Here is a 13,316-nt window from a genome sequence, read left to right as displayed (position 1 = left end):
TTTTACACCTCCTGGAGAACAAAATAGTTTAAATAGCGTCTTTGTACATCTCCAATGTGCACTTTATATATAAAAATATATTTGTATATAAAAATAGTATCTTGTATATCATTCCCAAAGCCAAGCAATTTAAAATCACACATTTTTTTTTCTGCTTATAGAGTTGCTGATTGGTTTAATCTGGAACCTTTTACAGGTGTCATGGTTTGTCATTTTTTAAGTGGTGCAAAGCCTCATTTATTCACATGTACACAAATACTATACCGAATGTAGCAGCTCAACTGATCTGCATTTGCTCCCTGATACTCAGTGCAGTTCTTTGCTTTGTATACGTTTTTTTTTTTTTTTGTCTATGCACATGCAAGTTGTGATATAATTGATTTTTAAACTGAAAGGGCAATTAATGGTTTTTATTACGCATGATTTTTGATACTCTACTATACATTTCTGTCATGTTGTGTCTTTAATAAACCATATCTCTTTTTAATCTAAGCGGTGGCAATTCAAAGGGAACTGTGTTAAACTGTGAACATATATTTGTACATTACAGGTCTATATGTAATTTTTGCATTTTTTAAAAAAGAATATTCAATATTCCTACCACTCAATAAATATATTGGTAAAAAAAATTGGAATGGAGTTCTGTCTTTCTACTTTCTTTTCTTTATTTCTGTCTTTTTTGACAGGCGTCAGTTCTTTTGAGTTACTTACTAGTAACTCAGCTAGTAAAGCTATTTGTTTAGTGATGAAAAAATATTTAGAACCAATACATTTTAGGTGTGCAGAAGAAATGTTACCTTCTACATTCGCATCATTTTCTACATTCGCATCATAGTATTTTCGAACATGTTAAGATTATTGTGGTACAAAAATATAAAAAACATACTTTTGCTTTGCTTCTCTTTGCCATATTGTTTTTATTATTATTATTATTATTATTATTTTATTTTAAGTAAGAACATATAATTAAGCTAAGTTTCATTTGTTATTCATGTTTGACCACAATAAGAAAAAAAATGTTGTAGTGTAATTAGATAAAAGCAGGGGTGTCAAACTCATTCTCATTTTGGGCCAAATCAAAATCATGAATGCTCTTAAGGGAAAGTAGTGCCACAATGTATTGATAAAACCGGTTACCAAAATGTTCATTTAACATACTTTTTCTTTTTCATTACTGGTTTCAGGACAGTCCAGTTACTAAAACATGCAGCAGCTTGGTTTACTTATACATTAGGCCAGCTAAAGTAATAATATTTAGCGCTAATATACTGATGTGTGTGAAAATTCTAAAAACATTATTTTTCGATTGCCGAGTTTATTAATAAAATAAGAATTTAAAATTGGGCTCGTCCGGGATTTGAACCCGGGACCTCTCGCACCCTAAGCGAGAATCATACCCCTAGACCAACGAGCCGCGATGTGGGCGAGAGCTGAATACAGAATAATCTAATCTAACCTGTAACCGATTGCTGTACGTTTAGTATGGCTTAGTATGCTAAAGGCGTATATAAATAAACGCCTTTAGCAAGGTCATTTATTGTCTCGTTGGTTTAACTGTGCTGAAGTAGTCGAGTACATTCTCATTTACTTCAAACATTAAAGCTCAATGGAGACGAGATGATTCACTCCTGTCTGCTTGCAGTTTCACACGCTGTGGCATCACTCTTGAACGCAAGTTTTTAGTAATAGACATATGATAATTAACATAGCGAACTGTTCCTCTAAATAACATCGAAATTAGCTCCTTTTTTTGCTGCAGATGACGTCGGAGCGTTTGGCATTAGCTTAGATGCCTGGGGGTGTTGTGGTCGCGGTGAACCATCTTGACCAGCGTGACTCTCTGACGCTGTCACAGACCCCGGCCTGCCGACGTGGCGGGGCGGAAGAAGAGCCGCTGGCTGGCACCAAACGGGTGAGATGTAGCTGCTGTCTCTTTCTGGGAAAACAAAACACTGTTTGTGCTTTTTGTTGTAGAATTTAATACGTTTACCTTTTTCTGCAGGACGTTAGCTTACAGTTAAATAAACAATTACGACTCTTGTCACTTAGATTACGTCTCAAAGGAATTACTAGTTTAGAGAAAGGTACTTTTTGAATGACTCAGAAATACTTTGCAACAATAATATTTGTTTCCAATTTTTTTTCGCGTTGCTGTTAAAGTTGTCATGCTGAAGTTGTAATGTGATGTAATCCGTGTTATAAGTAGCTTTATCTTCTTTTATGTTTGCATTTATTCACAACATCTCGATGATAATTTCACCCCCCTTGGTGTATAGATAGCCACATGTTTTATTTTACCTGTGTTTAAACACCACTTCGTTGTAATTATCGCTTCAGGAAACATTATGTGTTTATTTAAACAGTTTGACATGCCCTGACTTGTTCTAGTCATAATGAAACTATGTATTAATGCAGTTAACTACCGTATTATATTCAGTGTGTAGAACTTAGAGCGCATAGTCAGTTACTTAGTAACTTTTTATATTCTGCAAACAAATTGAGATTATGTTGAAAATGTTGGGTCACAATAATAAGAGTGTACTTTTTCCTGCTAATCATTAGATGGCGACGTTGTTCCCTATATTTACACTGACTATTTAAAACCCTTAAACTTTTTCACGTTTTTCATGCAGTTCATTGGGATTTAATGTGATAGACCACTGCCAGGTATTATATGACTCCTAAGTAGAAGTAAAATAATGCCTGGTTTTTCAAACATTTTGCAAATATAAATCTGAAAAGTGTAACGTGCATTTGTATTCAACCCCTCCCTGTCATAACTTTATAGAAGTTTTTAATTAGACATAAGTCTGTGCTTTGACTGGTCCATTCTAAAGCATGATAAGCTATTCCACTGTGCCCTGCTGTATGTTTAGGCCTGCATCTCTGCCGGAAAGTGAATCTCTGCGTTGGTCATAAGACCTTAACTTAACAGGTTTCCTTCCAGGATTGTTCTGTATTTATCTCCAGCCATTAACTCTGCCCAGTTTATCCATCTCCTAAACATAATGCTGCCACCACCGTGGGTCATGGTGAAGACGGTTTGCTCTTGGTGATATGCAGTGTCAGTTCTCTGTTTTAGTATTTTTCATGTGGTTCGATAAGCTGCCAGCATGAAGCACACAACTATTAGCTGTCAACAGATTTTTCCACCTGGACTGAATACGTCTGCAGCTCCTCTAGAGTAACCATGGACCACTTTTTTGATTCTCTGATTAATGCTTTTTGTCTCCTCATCCAGTCTGTCAGTCTTGGTGGACGGCCATGTGCTGGAAGTTTTGCAGTTGTGTAAATTTTCAAAATATGGACTGACTTGTGAAGGTGGCATTGGAGTTTATTTTGGGGCATCGGAGTAAATGGTACTGAATACAAATGCACATCACATGACATGGTAGCGTTTTCTTCCTACTTGACTATTATGAAAAGTTTAAGGGGTATTAATATTCTTGTAGGCACTGTAATTTAAAAATTACTTAATAGAAAACTACAAGTCAGCGTCATTAACAACTGTGTGAGACTTTAAATTGTGGTTCTTGCTAAATGCTAATGCTGTGCAGGTTTGTTACACTAATCTCACATTTTAATATTTGGATTGTGAGTTTACAATAAATAGATTAGATTATATCAGTAGCTCGGATCTTCCCTCTTCCAGGTCACCATGTCTCAGGCTGCCCCCTCTGATGCGGAGCCCCGCACAGACAGCGGACCTCCGTCTGGACCTGCTCCCCTCGCTGATCCTGGCCCTCATCAGGGCGAATCGACGCTCCCCGATCATCCGACGGCGCCGCTGCCGCCTTCTCTCAACGCAGAGAACGCAGACTCCCACCACGAAGCCGAGCCGACTGCCGTGGAAGACACTACGACCAAACCCGAGACATCTGAGGGTCTGTCAGAGCCCCCTGCTGGGAATGAGGTGGCTGAATGTGACCAAGCAGTGAGCCTGGAGCCAGACCCAGAGAGCCTGGAGGAAGAGGAGAAGGTTTGTGGTGAAGGTTTCCATACATGCTGTTGTAGCTTCTTAAAACATATCACTTTAAAGAAAGCAATATAACTGTACAGTAGTACTTGGAGTTTCTACCTTCCTTCTTGCCACTGATCTTTGGATTCAGTCTCAGTCCCTGTAAAGTTAATTTAATTAAAGTGTTAAAAGCTCTTTATTTCTTCGCATTTTCAGCATTTCTAAACCAAAGCTTTTACAACACTGTAGCTAATAATGAGGCTTGTTAAACAGTGTTTTACTGCTGCTGTGCTGTGTATAACTGTGTGTCCTCATGTGTGCAGGTGTCAGTCCAGCAGAAAGAGCAGGGCTGGGGAGGCTGGAGTACCTGGGGAAAATCTCTTCTGAGCAGCGCCACCTCCACCGTTGGTACGTCTTCCTGCTTCTCATCTTTTTCTCCCAAACTTCTGTTTCTTCTTCTGTCCCACAGATTTATTTTTGCCTTTTGTTTCTGTTTGTTCCTAAGGACTTAAATTCGTCGTTCACGTCACCGTCTAAAAAATGTTAAACTTTCTGACTGGTATTAGGAACTGTTCAATTGTATACATTTTTAGGCCTGGCGGAAAAACCTTGGTTCTGCATGAAGAAAAGTAACCCCACAGCATGATGCTTCCTATGCCACGTTTGGCTGATATTGTGGTGTTTCTTAGGTGATGTTCAGTGTTGTTTTTGTGCCAAACTTGACTCTTTGAACTGTAGCCAATAGTGTATTAGTTTCATTAGACCATAACACTTCCTCTCAAAAACGTTCTGAAGCCGAACCCAGAAGTTTTCTTATGGAGGAAAACAACTCTAACATGTAGCAAACTCGATTGTCACACTTTGTTACCTTCCTAAAATAACGGCCTAAGTCATTTTTTGCCAAACGTGATTTTGGAAATAAAAGTCACCCCCTTTATATTGGCAAAAAAAAAAATTGCAAAAAAAAAAAGATTTTAGCAAGGTGACGATTTAGAAAGTCACATAAATTCCTGCAGCTCCTTCAGAGATGCTGTCGGTCGCTGCACAGCCTCCCTGACCAGTTTTGGAGAAACGTCCCATTTTTGTAATATCAGGTTGGTTTATATTTTTTTTACTCTCTTCTGGTCTTGCTACATATTAAAATTTGTGTCTTCTTAGAAACGCTACACACCTTAAATGAGATTAAACCATTTTCACTTTGAATTGGCCAAAAATTGACACTGAGATTATTATTTAACCATGCAACTGGAATTTGCTTTGTTTACTTTAAATATCTTTTTTTTTTTTTAAAAAAAGTCTTCAAATTATTAAGTTTGACTGTGTGCTGCTCCAGCCTGATTCTCAGAGCTGGTAAAGCCATACGTTGTCAAAAACAACACTATGAACTAATCCACCTGAAATAAAAATAAAAAAAAGTGTGTTTGTCCTCATATGTCCCTTGCTTCAGGACACAGCCTGAGCTCCGTTAAGGTGAAGGCAGGTGAGGCTCTTCGTCTCCACAGGACCTCGGTAGGAGAGGAGGCGCTGGAGGAGGAGGACGAGGAAGCAGGGGAGAAGAAGGAGGGAGCAGATCCTGACAGAGCCAGCTTAGAGGAGTCGGCACCTGCAAGCGCTGCCCCTGCTGCTGCACCCAGTAGGGGGGTTTTCTCCACAATCACACATGCTGTACAGAACACTGTGAGTGAACAGGCACACTGCAAAACCTGATACGTATGTATTCACTTTGGTTAGGAGCTTCCCAAGCCACATTTCTTCAGGAACTACAGTAATAAAACATGATAAATGTAATTTAAATACATAAAATGTCCCTTTAGTGAACTTTTCCCTCTGTCTTCAAGGGTAAGTCGGTCATCAGTGGAGGACTGGATGCCTTGGAGTTCATCGGGAAGAAGACCATGAATGTTCTGGCTGAGAGTGATCCAGGTTTTAAAAAGACCAAGACTTTGATGGAGAAGACCGCATCTCTGAGTCAGGTTTGCAGCCACATAATTATCTGGACCCGTAGAAAAGTAAAATAAAAAGTTTCCCAGCCTGAGGAGAAACTTTGGGGATTCAGGGATGTTTTTGTAGTTTTACCAAGGTGACCCCTTTGTGCTGAAGTTCTGACGTGACTTTGATTCTTCAGATGTTGAGGGAAGCCAAGGAAAAGGAGCGGGCGCGTCTCAGCAGCCAGCCGCTGAGTGCGCCCACGGCTCACTACGGCACTCTGTTTGATGACTACCAGGGCTTGTCCCACCTGGAGGCCCTGGAGATCCTGTCCAATGAGAGCGAGGCAAAAGTAAAGCCCACTTTTCAGGAGTAAAAGTCGTGTTCTGTTTTCACGCTGAACGCTTAAAGTGCTTCCTCTCTTTGTAGGTCCAAGAATTCCTCTCTTCCCTCACGGAGGAAGAGCAGGAAGAGGTGAAGAAGGAGCTGATTTTCATTAAAGAGATATTCATAAAGCAAGAAGAAGAAGAAGAGGATGAGGAGAAGGAGAAGGCAGGAGGAGAGACGAAGGATAACGGTGATCTAAGTTCCCAAATACACTGTTCCACCCCCATATGTGAGTAATCCAGAGCAGCTGGAGGTAGAGGCGGACTCTGAGCGCTGACCCAGGATCAGGCAGTCTTTCATTTTTTATTGCAGACTTCTTGAATAGGGGAGAGGCACATGAAAGTTTTAGCTTTTTTTTTTTCATAAAACATCATCATCATCTTAAACTAGATTAAATTTAATCTTAAACTAAATGTAAGATTAAAATGATTTAAAGACATTGTGCCATCATCACTGAAACATTGCAGTGTAGAATGTCTTCATACACCTTTACAAAAAACATTAAGTCAAATAATTTTAGATAATAAAAATATGTCCATTTTTTTCAATTGTTAAATATTATTTACAATATGTCCCTAATCATTGTGGCGTCATAATAATTAGAATAAATAACTTAAAAGTTGGGTAAATACCTGATAGTAAGTTAATATTCAGTGGCATTTTCATCATTTGATGCTGAATTTAAAAAGCTGCCTAATTGTGAGAAGATTTCCTTAAAGCCGTTTCCTGACTTACAACAATAAGCACACACACCTGCTTTACTGGAAAGACATGTTGCCTCATCTCTATTTACATGTTATATATTTAATCTGTTACACATATTTTCCCTTTTTTTTCCTAAGTAAGTATATGGCCATCTATAGCTGTCAGTAATGTGTTTTTTACTCCAAACATTTCTGTTTAAAGTGAAAGTTCCCACCTTTTCCGTTTGACCTCATACACTCACACACTTTTATTATTACAAATATCCACTAAATCTTCAGTAGTTTTATGCATTGTAGTGTTTCCTCACAGAAATTTAATTGAAAAAGTAGGTGACTTTTGTGAAGCAACAAAATTATCTTCCGTGTTCAAAAAGAGGTAGAAAAGCTCAGTTCCCCGTTAGAATCCCTGTTGGCATGTTTTCTCCTCATTAGGTTAAAGTTCTCCTTGAGTGGACCTTGAGTGTTGACGCAATGCCAGGTTTCAGTCTTATCATACGCCACCAGCCTGGCATCCTTTTAATGTTTTGAAGGTCTGAGATGTGTGACGAGCCCCTTCAGGCAGTGTCACAGCTGTGCACAGTTCAGAGTGGGCACCTGGAGGGATACACATGCACACGCTGCCTGATCCAGTGTCAGTGTTCAGGGGCTGACGACACATTCGCATTCACCATCTTCAGGAAAGATGACAGCAATCAGACCCGCACTCTGAATGTGCATGTTCGCTGAGCATCTTCCGATCCCCGTCGTAATTTTAGCATGGAAACAAGTGAAATTAATTCAGCATGCAAACAAGAATCAACTCTCAGGTGAAAACATGCTAATCCCAGCTTGACGAAATCAAAGCATTAATCCCAGAGTTTGTGGAGCTGCATGTTTCACGTATCACCTTCATTGTTTTGCCGTGTAAAATCTAAACGTGTTGAAATGAGTGTCTGTGTTTTGTCAGCTGCTGACGGTGAAGAGTTTGTCAGCGTTCTGACTGAGCTGCTGTTTGAACTTCATGTTGCTGCGACGCCAGACAAACTCAACAAGGTGACACAAACATGCATACGTCTTCACTTTCAGTCGTACTCACACGTGTGTGTCTGCAGGGCTGTCAGTATTTGTTGGACAGTTTATTGGCTTTAATGATGAGTAAATCAATTAGTCTGGGGATTTAGAGTAAAGTTCAAATCTCTGATGTCAAGACACAAACACAGGATTAGCATGGCCGTATTACACCATTATATTTCATTTGAAGATGGTTTTAAGTAAATAACCCTCCAGCTTGACCTTTGACCTGATAGTGTAGCATACACAACTTGATCTCAAGCGCAGCCAGTTTGACTCGGACTCTTTAAACATGTTGATGCTAAACATGTCTGCTCGGATTAAGAGTCACTCACCTCGGCATTATTTTTTTTTGGAGTCTCTTGTTGATTCAGCTAATTATTATTTGACCACTAGGTGGCGATCAAAGGTTGCTTAAAGCCCCTTGAACTTCCAGCCCAAGATGGTCAGGTGGTCAGTTCATTTTTGTTTCAAAATGAAACACATACTGTATTTTAGGTAAACGCACCGACGTGGCCATTTCAGAAAAATCTAACAGCAGGTTAAGAAACAAAGAATTAACTAATAATTTAACAATAAAACTAAGTTGTTTAAACTTTAAAATCTTTTGAGAAGTTTAAACACATGATTTACATAAATGTTTTATTAATTTGTTTGTGAAATTTCATGAAATGCCTAAATGTGTGTGAGAAATGCAGTCTGAATGTATTGTTAGATATGGTAACAAGATTAAGTTTTATTTTCAGGGCTTCTTTCTTTGCCCTATTCTACTTCATTGACTCAGTTTTAGCAATTTTTCATGTGTTGACAAAATTGTTAATCTGCCTTTAAAAATTACTTCAAATTTTGAAGTGTACATATGTTCTTGTGGTTTTTCAAAATACCCAGTGACACGTTTTGATTAGGGCAGTTACCCACAGTGGCATTAGAAAAGGGGCGCATGAGTAAACTTATTTTTTAATCTGGTTCATGTTGAAGAAGTTTTCGAGTGCTTTAATGAGGAATTGTTGTCCCCATGAGTGAGTGCTGCTTAAAAGTGGGAGATTATGCTCCGTACTTTGTGCAGGACTCATATTTTATTCTGCCCTCAAATCTCAGTTGATTTCCTGTGTTTTCTTTGGGGGGGATTTTCGGTTTGGGGTTACAGAAGAACAAGAACCACCACTGGAAACACTTAAGACGTTATTCCACATGGCAACAAGTGTGTGATCCTCATCACACAGTTACTCTGAAATACAAGGATGACTGCTAAATATTAGCTGAAGCCATTCTGAGGAATGTTGTTCTCAAACCAGAGCAAATACACATTTATCTACAACCCTAATGACATCCTGCTGCAGGCATTGTGGAAAAATAAAGTACCCTCCTTCAAAGACCCTCTGCATAATCCATGCTCTCTTTTATAGACAGGCATTAACGTACAATCGTGTTCATGCATCTCATTAGCATCCATCACTACAGTGATTTCTCGGCACGCAGAGCTGATGGGTGGTAATTATGCATCTGCAGGCTCGTATGAGAGCCCATGAATGGGTGAACAAAGTGGAGCAGCCAGGAGGAGGAACGTTTTCCGGAGAAAGCGCAGACGATCAGAAGGATGATGGCCAGAACAAAGAAGAAGAGAAGAAAGATGAGGAGGAGCTGGAGGACAAGAAGAGCGATGGGGAAGAGAAGGAAAAGGAGAGTGACCTCCGATCTGTAGAGGTGAAGTCATCTTAACATTAAGATTTTAATGCTGCAGCTTTCCTCCCAGCTGTCACAGCCTGATTTATTTTGAGTCGCTCTTTCAGAAAGGAAGCTAAACGTTATTTATCTTCCTTAATGCAGGCCATCTACCTGTCGTCAGTGGGCAGTCTGGCAGAAGTGACGGCTCGCAGTATTGAACAGCTCCACAAGGTGGCAGAGCTCATCCTTCATGGTCAGGAGCAGGAGAAACCAGCCAGGGACCAGGCACAGATCCTCACCAAGTACGAGTGGATGAGTGGGAGCGCAACTGTTTTTGTTTTTGGTCCTTAGATTTTCTTCTAGGCTGTAGGAATGGGAGCGTTACTACAATTAAAATTTGTGTTATTGCTTTGCTTATTGCCTGGGTGGACCTGGATTTATATATGTATATATTTTTTGTGCTTAATAATAATTGATGTTTTTTTTCCTATTCCAGGTTGACATGTGCCATGTGTAAGGAGGTAGATTGCTTGACCAAGCGGTTCTCTGGTACGCTTCTTCTAGTTGGGGTAAGTGGGACTTTGTGTTTGGATTGGACTTTTGTCATTGTTACTTACAGGCCTGCAGAGGTACATGCCAAGGACAAACTTGGTTCAAGTTCCAGTTACTCCTGGAACTTGATGATGCAGTTCCAGGAGTAATTAATTTATGATAGGCTTGAGCCTCAGTGGTTTCTGAGATACTTCTTACGCGCTCTGACCAATTTCTTTTTACTGGAGGTGGCTGTTTGCTTCAGATTCTTGAAACTTGAATACGACTCAACAAGGATGCCAATCATGCATAAAAACTGGTTTTAATGTGGTTTGACTGAGCAGGAAAGCATCTTGACCACAAGACCACAGTAGACGTAAAAGCTGACTCATCATCAATAAGCTGACAAATTCAAATGAGCTCTACCGGTTCTTCCAGTAAAAATGGTCAAATTATGCCATATGCATATTTTTGCCATATGCATATTTTTGCACCTGTATGTGTAATTTCGAGCATGTGGATTAGAAAAAAATTAAAATAAACTCAAACTTGTGTACTCTTTGAAAATAATTGGAATTTGTTGCATAATCAGGCTTCATTAAAAAAAGAATGGCTCAAAGTTATCATTTAGGTTCATGACTCTCCCAGTTATCCATAAACAGATCAGAATTACCGTCTTTGTTTCTGTTCTCTTGTTTTGCATCCGTACAAAGAACATACAAAATACCCTGGAGACAGCGTGAGGATTGCTTGATTTATCAGTCTTGTAATCTCATCTGCTTTGCTGTTTTTCTTTCAGCCACAAAGGAAAGCAGAAGAGTTGAATCCACTTGTAGACAGCGTCCTGCAGGAGGTGAGACCTGCTTTCTTAGCAGTTTCAATAAAAACCAAATCCGTCACAGTCTTAGGCGCGCGACATCTGATAGAAGATGACACCTCTCAATAAAGCTGAAGGTTTATAGAGCTGATTTGAAACAAAGGTGGCTGCTGCTGGCGTGGAGCTACTGAGACTTTGTGTCTGTGCTGCTTCAAACTCATGACTCATGATAAAATGATGCTGAAGCTCTATGGCTCTTCACCGTTCATCTGAGGCCGATCTGCAGACATGACAAGAAGGATTGTCGGAAAATAAACAGGGATTTTTTCATACTGATCTGCTCAGTTCATTTTTCATGTGCTATTATGAACTTACGCACCAAACACTGAAGTTTGACTGCAAGAGTTTGTGTTTGTATAATCCATTTTCTCACAGACATTTCCAAAATCCAGCTGTGAAAAGGGATTTTACCCTAATTTCAACTAAATCGTGAAAAAAGGGGGAAAACTAGTCAGGTTTTTTTTTTACTATTGCCAATATAATCTGCTTTTAAGAATATAGCTTTAAAGAGGCTTAAATAAGACGGGTTTTTACTGTAATCCTGTTCATGCTGAACGAAAATACATTAACACATATTAGATCAAGAACTTTTGGACCTATCGGATTTTCTTTTACTTCAGTCATTGCCTAAATAAACAAACGCAGGATCTGTTTTATGCATTTTATTTGCACTTTGCATCCTTCCTAATCCTATACCAGCGCTCTTTTAGGTTTTCCCCTTTTTGCTGCATTTAGAGCTCTTTCTGATTGATGGTGGTGAAGTATAAAAAGAATCTTGTCTCGTCTCTGCAGGGGACCAACAGCACCAACTACATCCATAATGCATTTCAGCTGCTGCTGCCAGTCCTGCAGATCTCCCACATCCACAGCCAGCACCGCCAAGCTGCTGCAGAGCCAGCAGCACAGCCGCAGCACTGACACCCTCAGTGCACCTGCTTGCCTTAATGTACAGTTGTAAAGTAAAGCGCAGTGCTTTTATGTGCCATAAAGCAGGAGATGCGTTGGTGGGAGAATTAAAGTTTCTAAAGGAAGCAGATAAATGGACTAATAACGTACAACAATGACCCAGATGTGTTTATCCACTTCTTATTTAATAAAGCAACCTGTTATGCTGATAAAATGCTTTTAAGCTCAGTGAAGACCAGTTAGCAGCAGTGTTACCATAGATGAAGTCCTGCTCTGGTTTTCCGTGCACACAGATCACACTTTTCTCGTTGTTTAAGTTTACTACATGTATAAAATGTGCTTTTGCAGTAAAGTACAGCCTACAGCTTGTGCTTGTGCAGACTGTAATTAATCAGAATGCAGAATTGGTTAATTAAAACAAGAATAAAGCAAAGGACAACAGGCACAAAGGAAATTGGTAAATACATGAACACAATGCTCTGATTGTGGAGTGATCATTTTCTAATTTTAACACTATTGTACAAAAGAATTAGCTTTTTGTTCCCGTGTCTCTACTGAATCTTTGGAAGATGGGTTTCCCCTACTGCAGTAAAAAAAATTAAATGAATAATAAAAAAAATCAGGTGCATCTGTGCAAAAGCTGAAAGTTATTAACCATTCAGAATAAAGGTGATTTCCATTAATCTCGATCATTCTTCACAATAGTCACATTTATAGAAAAAGACATGAATAGAGAAGTAAACCTTAACTATTTTCCTCTTGATTGAAACTAAAGATTAGCAGTATTGAAAATTTACATTATATTTGTCGTGCTGCCTTTTTGTTTCTCTGTTAAATTACATGTGAAGCAACACTACCTTGAGTTTTGTTAACAGTTATGCTTGGTTTCCCATATTATATCCACTGAATGTTTAAAAAAAAAGACTCTAAATGTTTATTGTATTATGTTTTGGTGCTGCTGCAAATAAAAAATGTGTTAACATCACTGAGAACTGTTTTTGACAGAAATAAACAATAATCCTGATTAAAAATGGACCTGGACCTGCTCAGCATAAGCAAACAGAGGGACATCTAACGCAACTTAAGTAAGAAAATAAATCATACAAATGATACAAAACACAATATAGTGTGATATAAAATCCTCAGAGAATAATGCATTATTGATTAAAATTATATGTGAGATTTTAGCATATTTAAAGATTAATTTTCAAATATGTTGCATATTGTTGGAATACTTATCGACAAAGATAAATAAGCTGATGCATTTTTTAGTACATGAATGTGTTTATAACCCCTTAGCCTGCAACGGAAC

At 38.9% G+C, this 13,316-nt stretch overlaps 1 protein-coding gene and 1 non-coding gene across 2 annotated transcripts; one reads left to right on the top strand and one right to left on the bottom strand.

Moving 5' to 3' along the window:
- Positions 1–1,342: 1,342 nt before the first annotated feature.
- On the bottom strand, positions 1,343–1,414 carry trnap-agg (transfer RNA proline (anticodon AGG)). Its single transcript has one exon. It is a non-coding gene; the product is annotated as a tRNA-Pro (tRNA).
- A 375-nt stretch (positions 1,415–1,789) lies between these two features.
- fam114a1 (family with sequence similarity 114 member A1) lies at positions 1,790–12,989 on the top strand. The gene is made up of 13 exons (XM_007551960.2): positions 1,790–1,912; positions 3,653–3,979; positions 4,282–4,366; positions 5,406–5,635; positions 5,797–5,931; positions 6,084–6,236; positions 6,314–6,461; positions 7,922–8,007; positions 9,535–9,729; positions 9,853–9,992; positions 10,187–10,259; positions 11,021–11,074; positions 11,891–12,989. The coding sequence occupies exons 1-13, from the start codon at positions 1,790–1,792 to the stop codon at positions 12,014–12,016; spliced, it is 1,875 nt and encodes a 624-aa protein (XP_007552022.1). The 3' UTR covers positions 12,017–12,989.
- The last annotated feature ends 327 nt before the right edge of the window (positions 12,990–13,316 follow it).

Source organism: Poecilia formosa, unplaced genomic scaffold (assembly GCF_000485575.1).
Source record: "Poecilia formosa unplaced genomic scaffold, Poecilia_formosa-5.1.2 Scaffold44, whole genome shotgun sequence".
NCBI lineage: Eukaryota > Metazoa > Chordata > Actinopteri > Cyprinodontiformes > Poeciliidae > Poecilia > Poecilia formosa.
Note: the sequence above shows the minus strand (reverse complement) of the source record. Positions and strands in the feature narration are given on the sequence as shown.

Bases quoted from the DNA above. Each gene is read 5' to 3' on its own strand.
- fam114a1 (XM_007551960.2), top strand. From the start codon at position 1,790: ATGCCTGGGGGTGTTGTGGTCGCGGTGAACCATCTTGACCAGCGTGAC. The intron at 3,980-4,281 runs GTTTGTGGTGAA...TCATGTGTGCAG, and splicing joins GCCTGGAGGAAGAGGAGAAG to GTGTCAGTCCAGCAGAAAGA. The intron at 10,260-11,020 runs GTAAGTGGGACT...TTTTTCTTTCAG, and splicing joins GTACGCTTCTTCTAGTTGGG to CCACAAAGGAAAGCAGAAGA.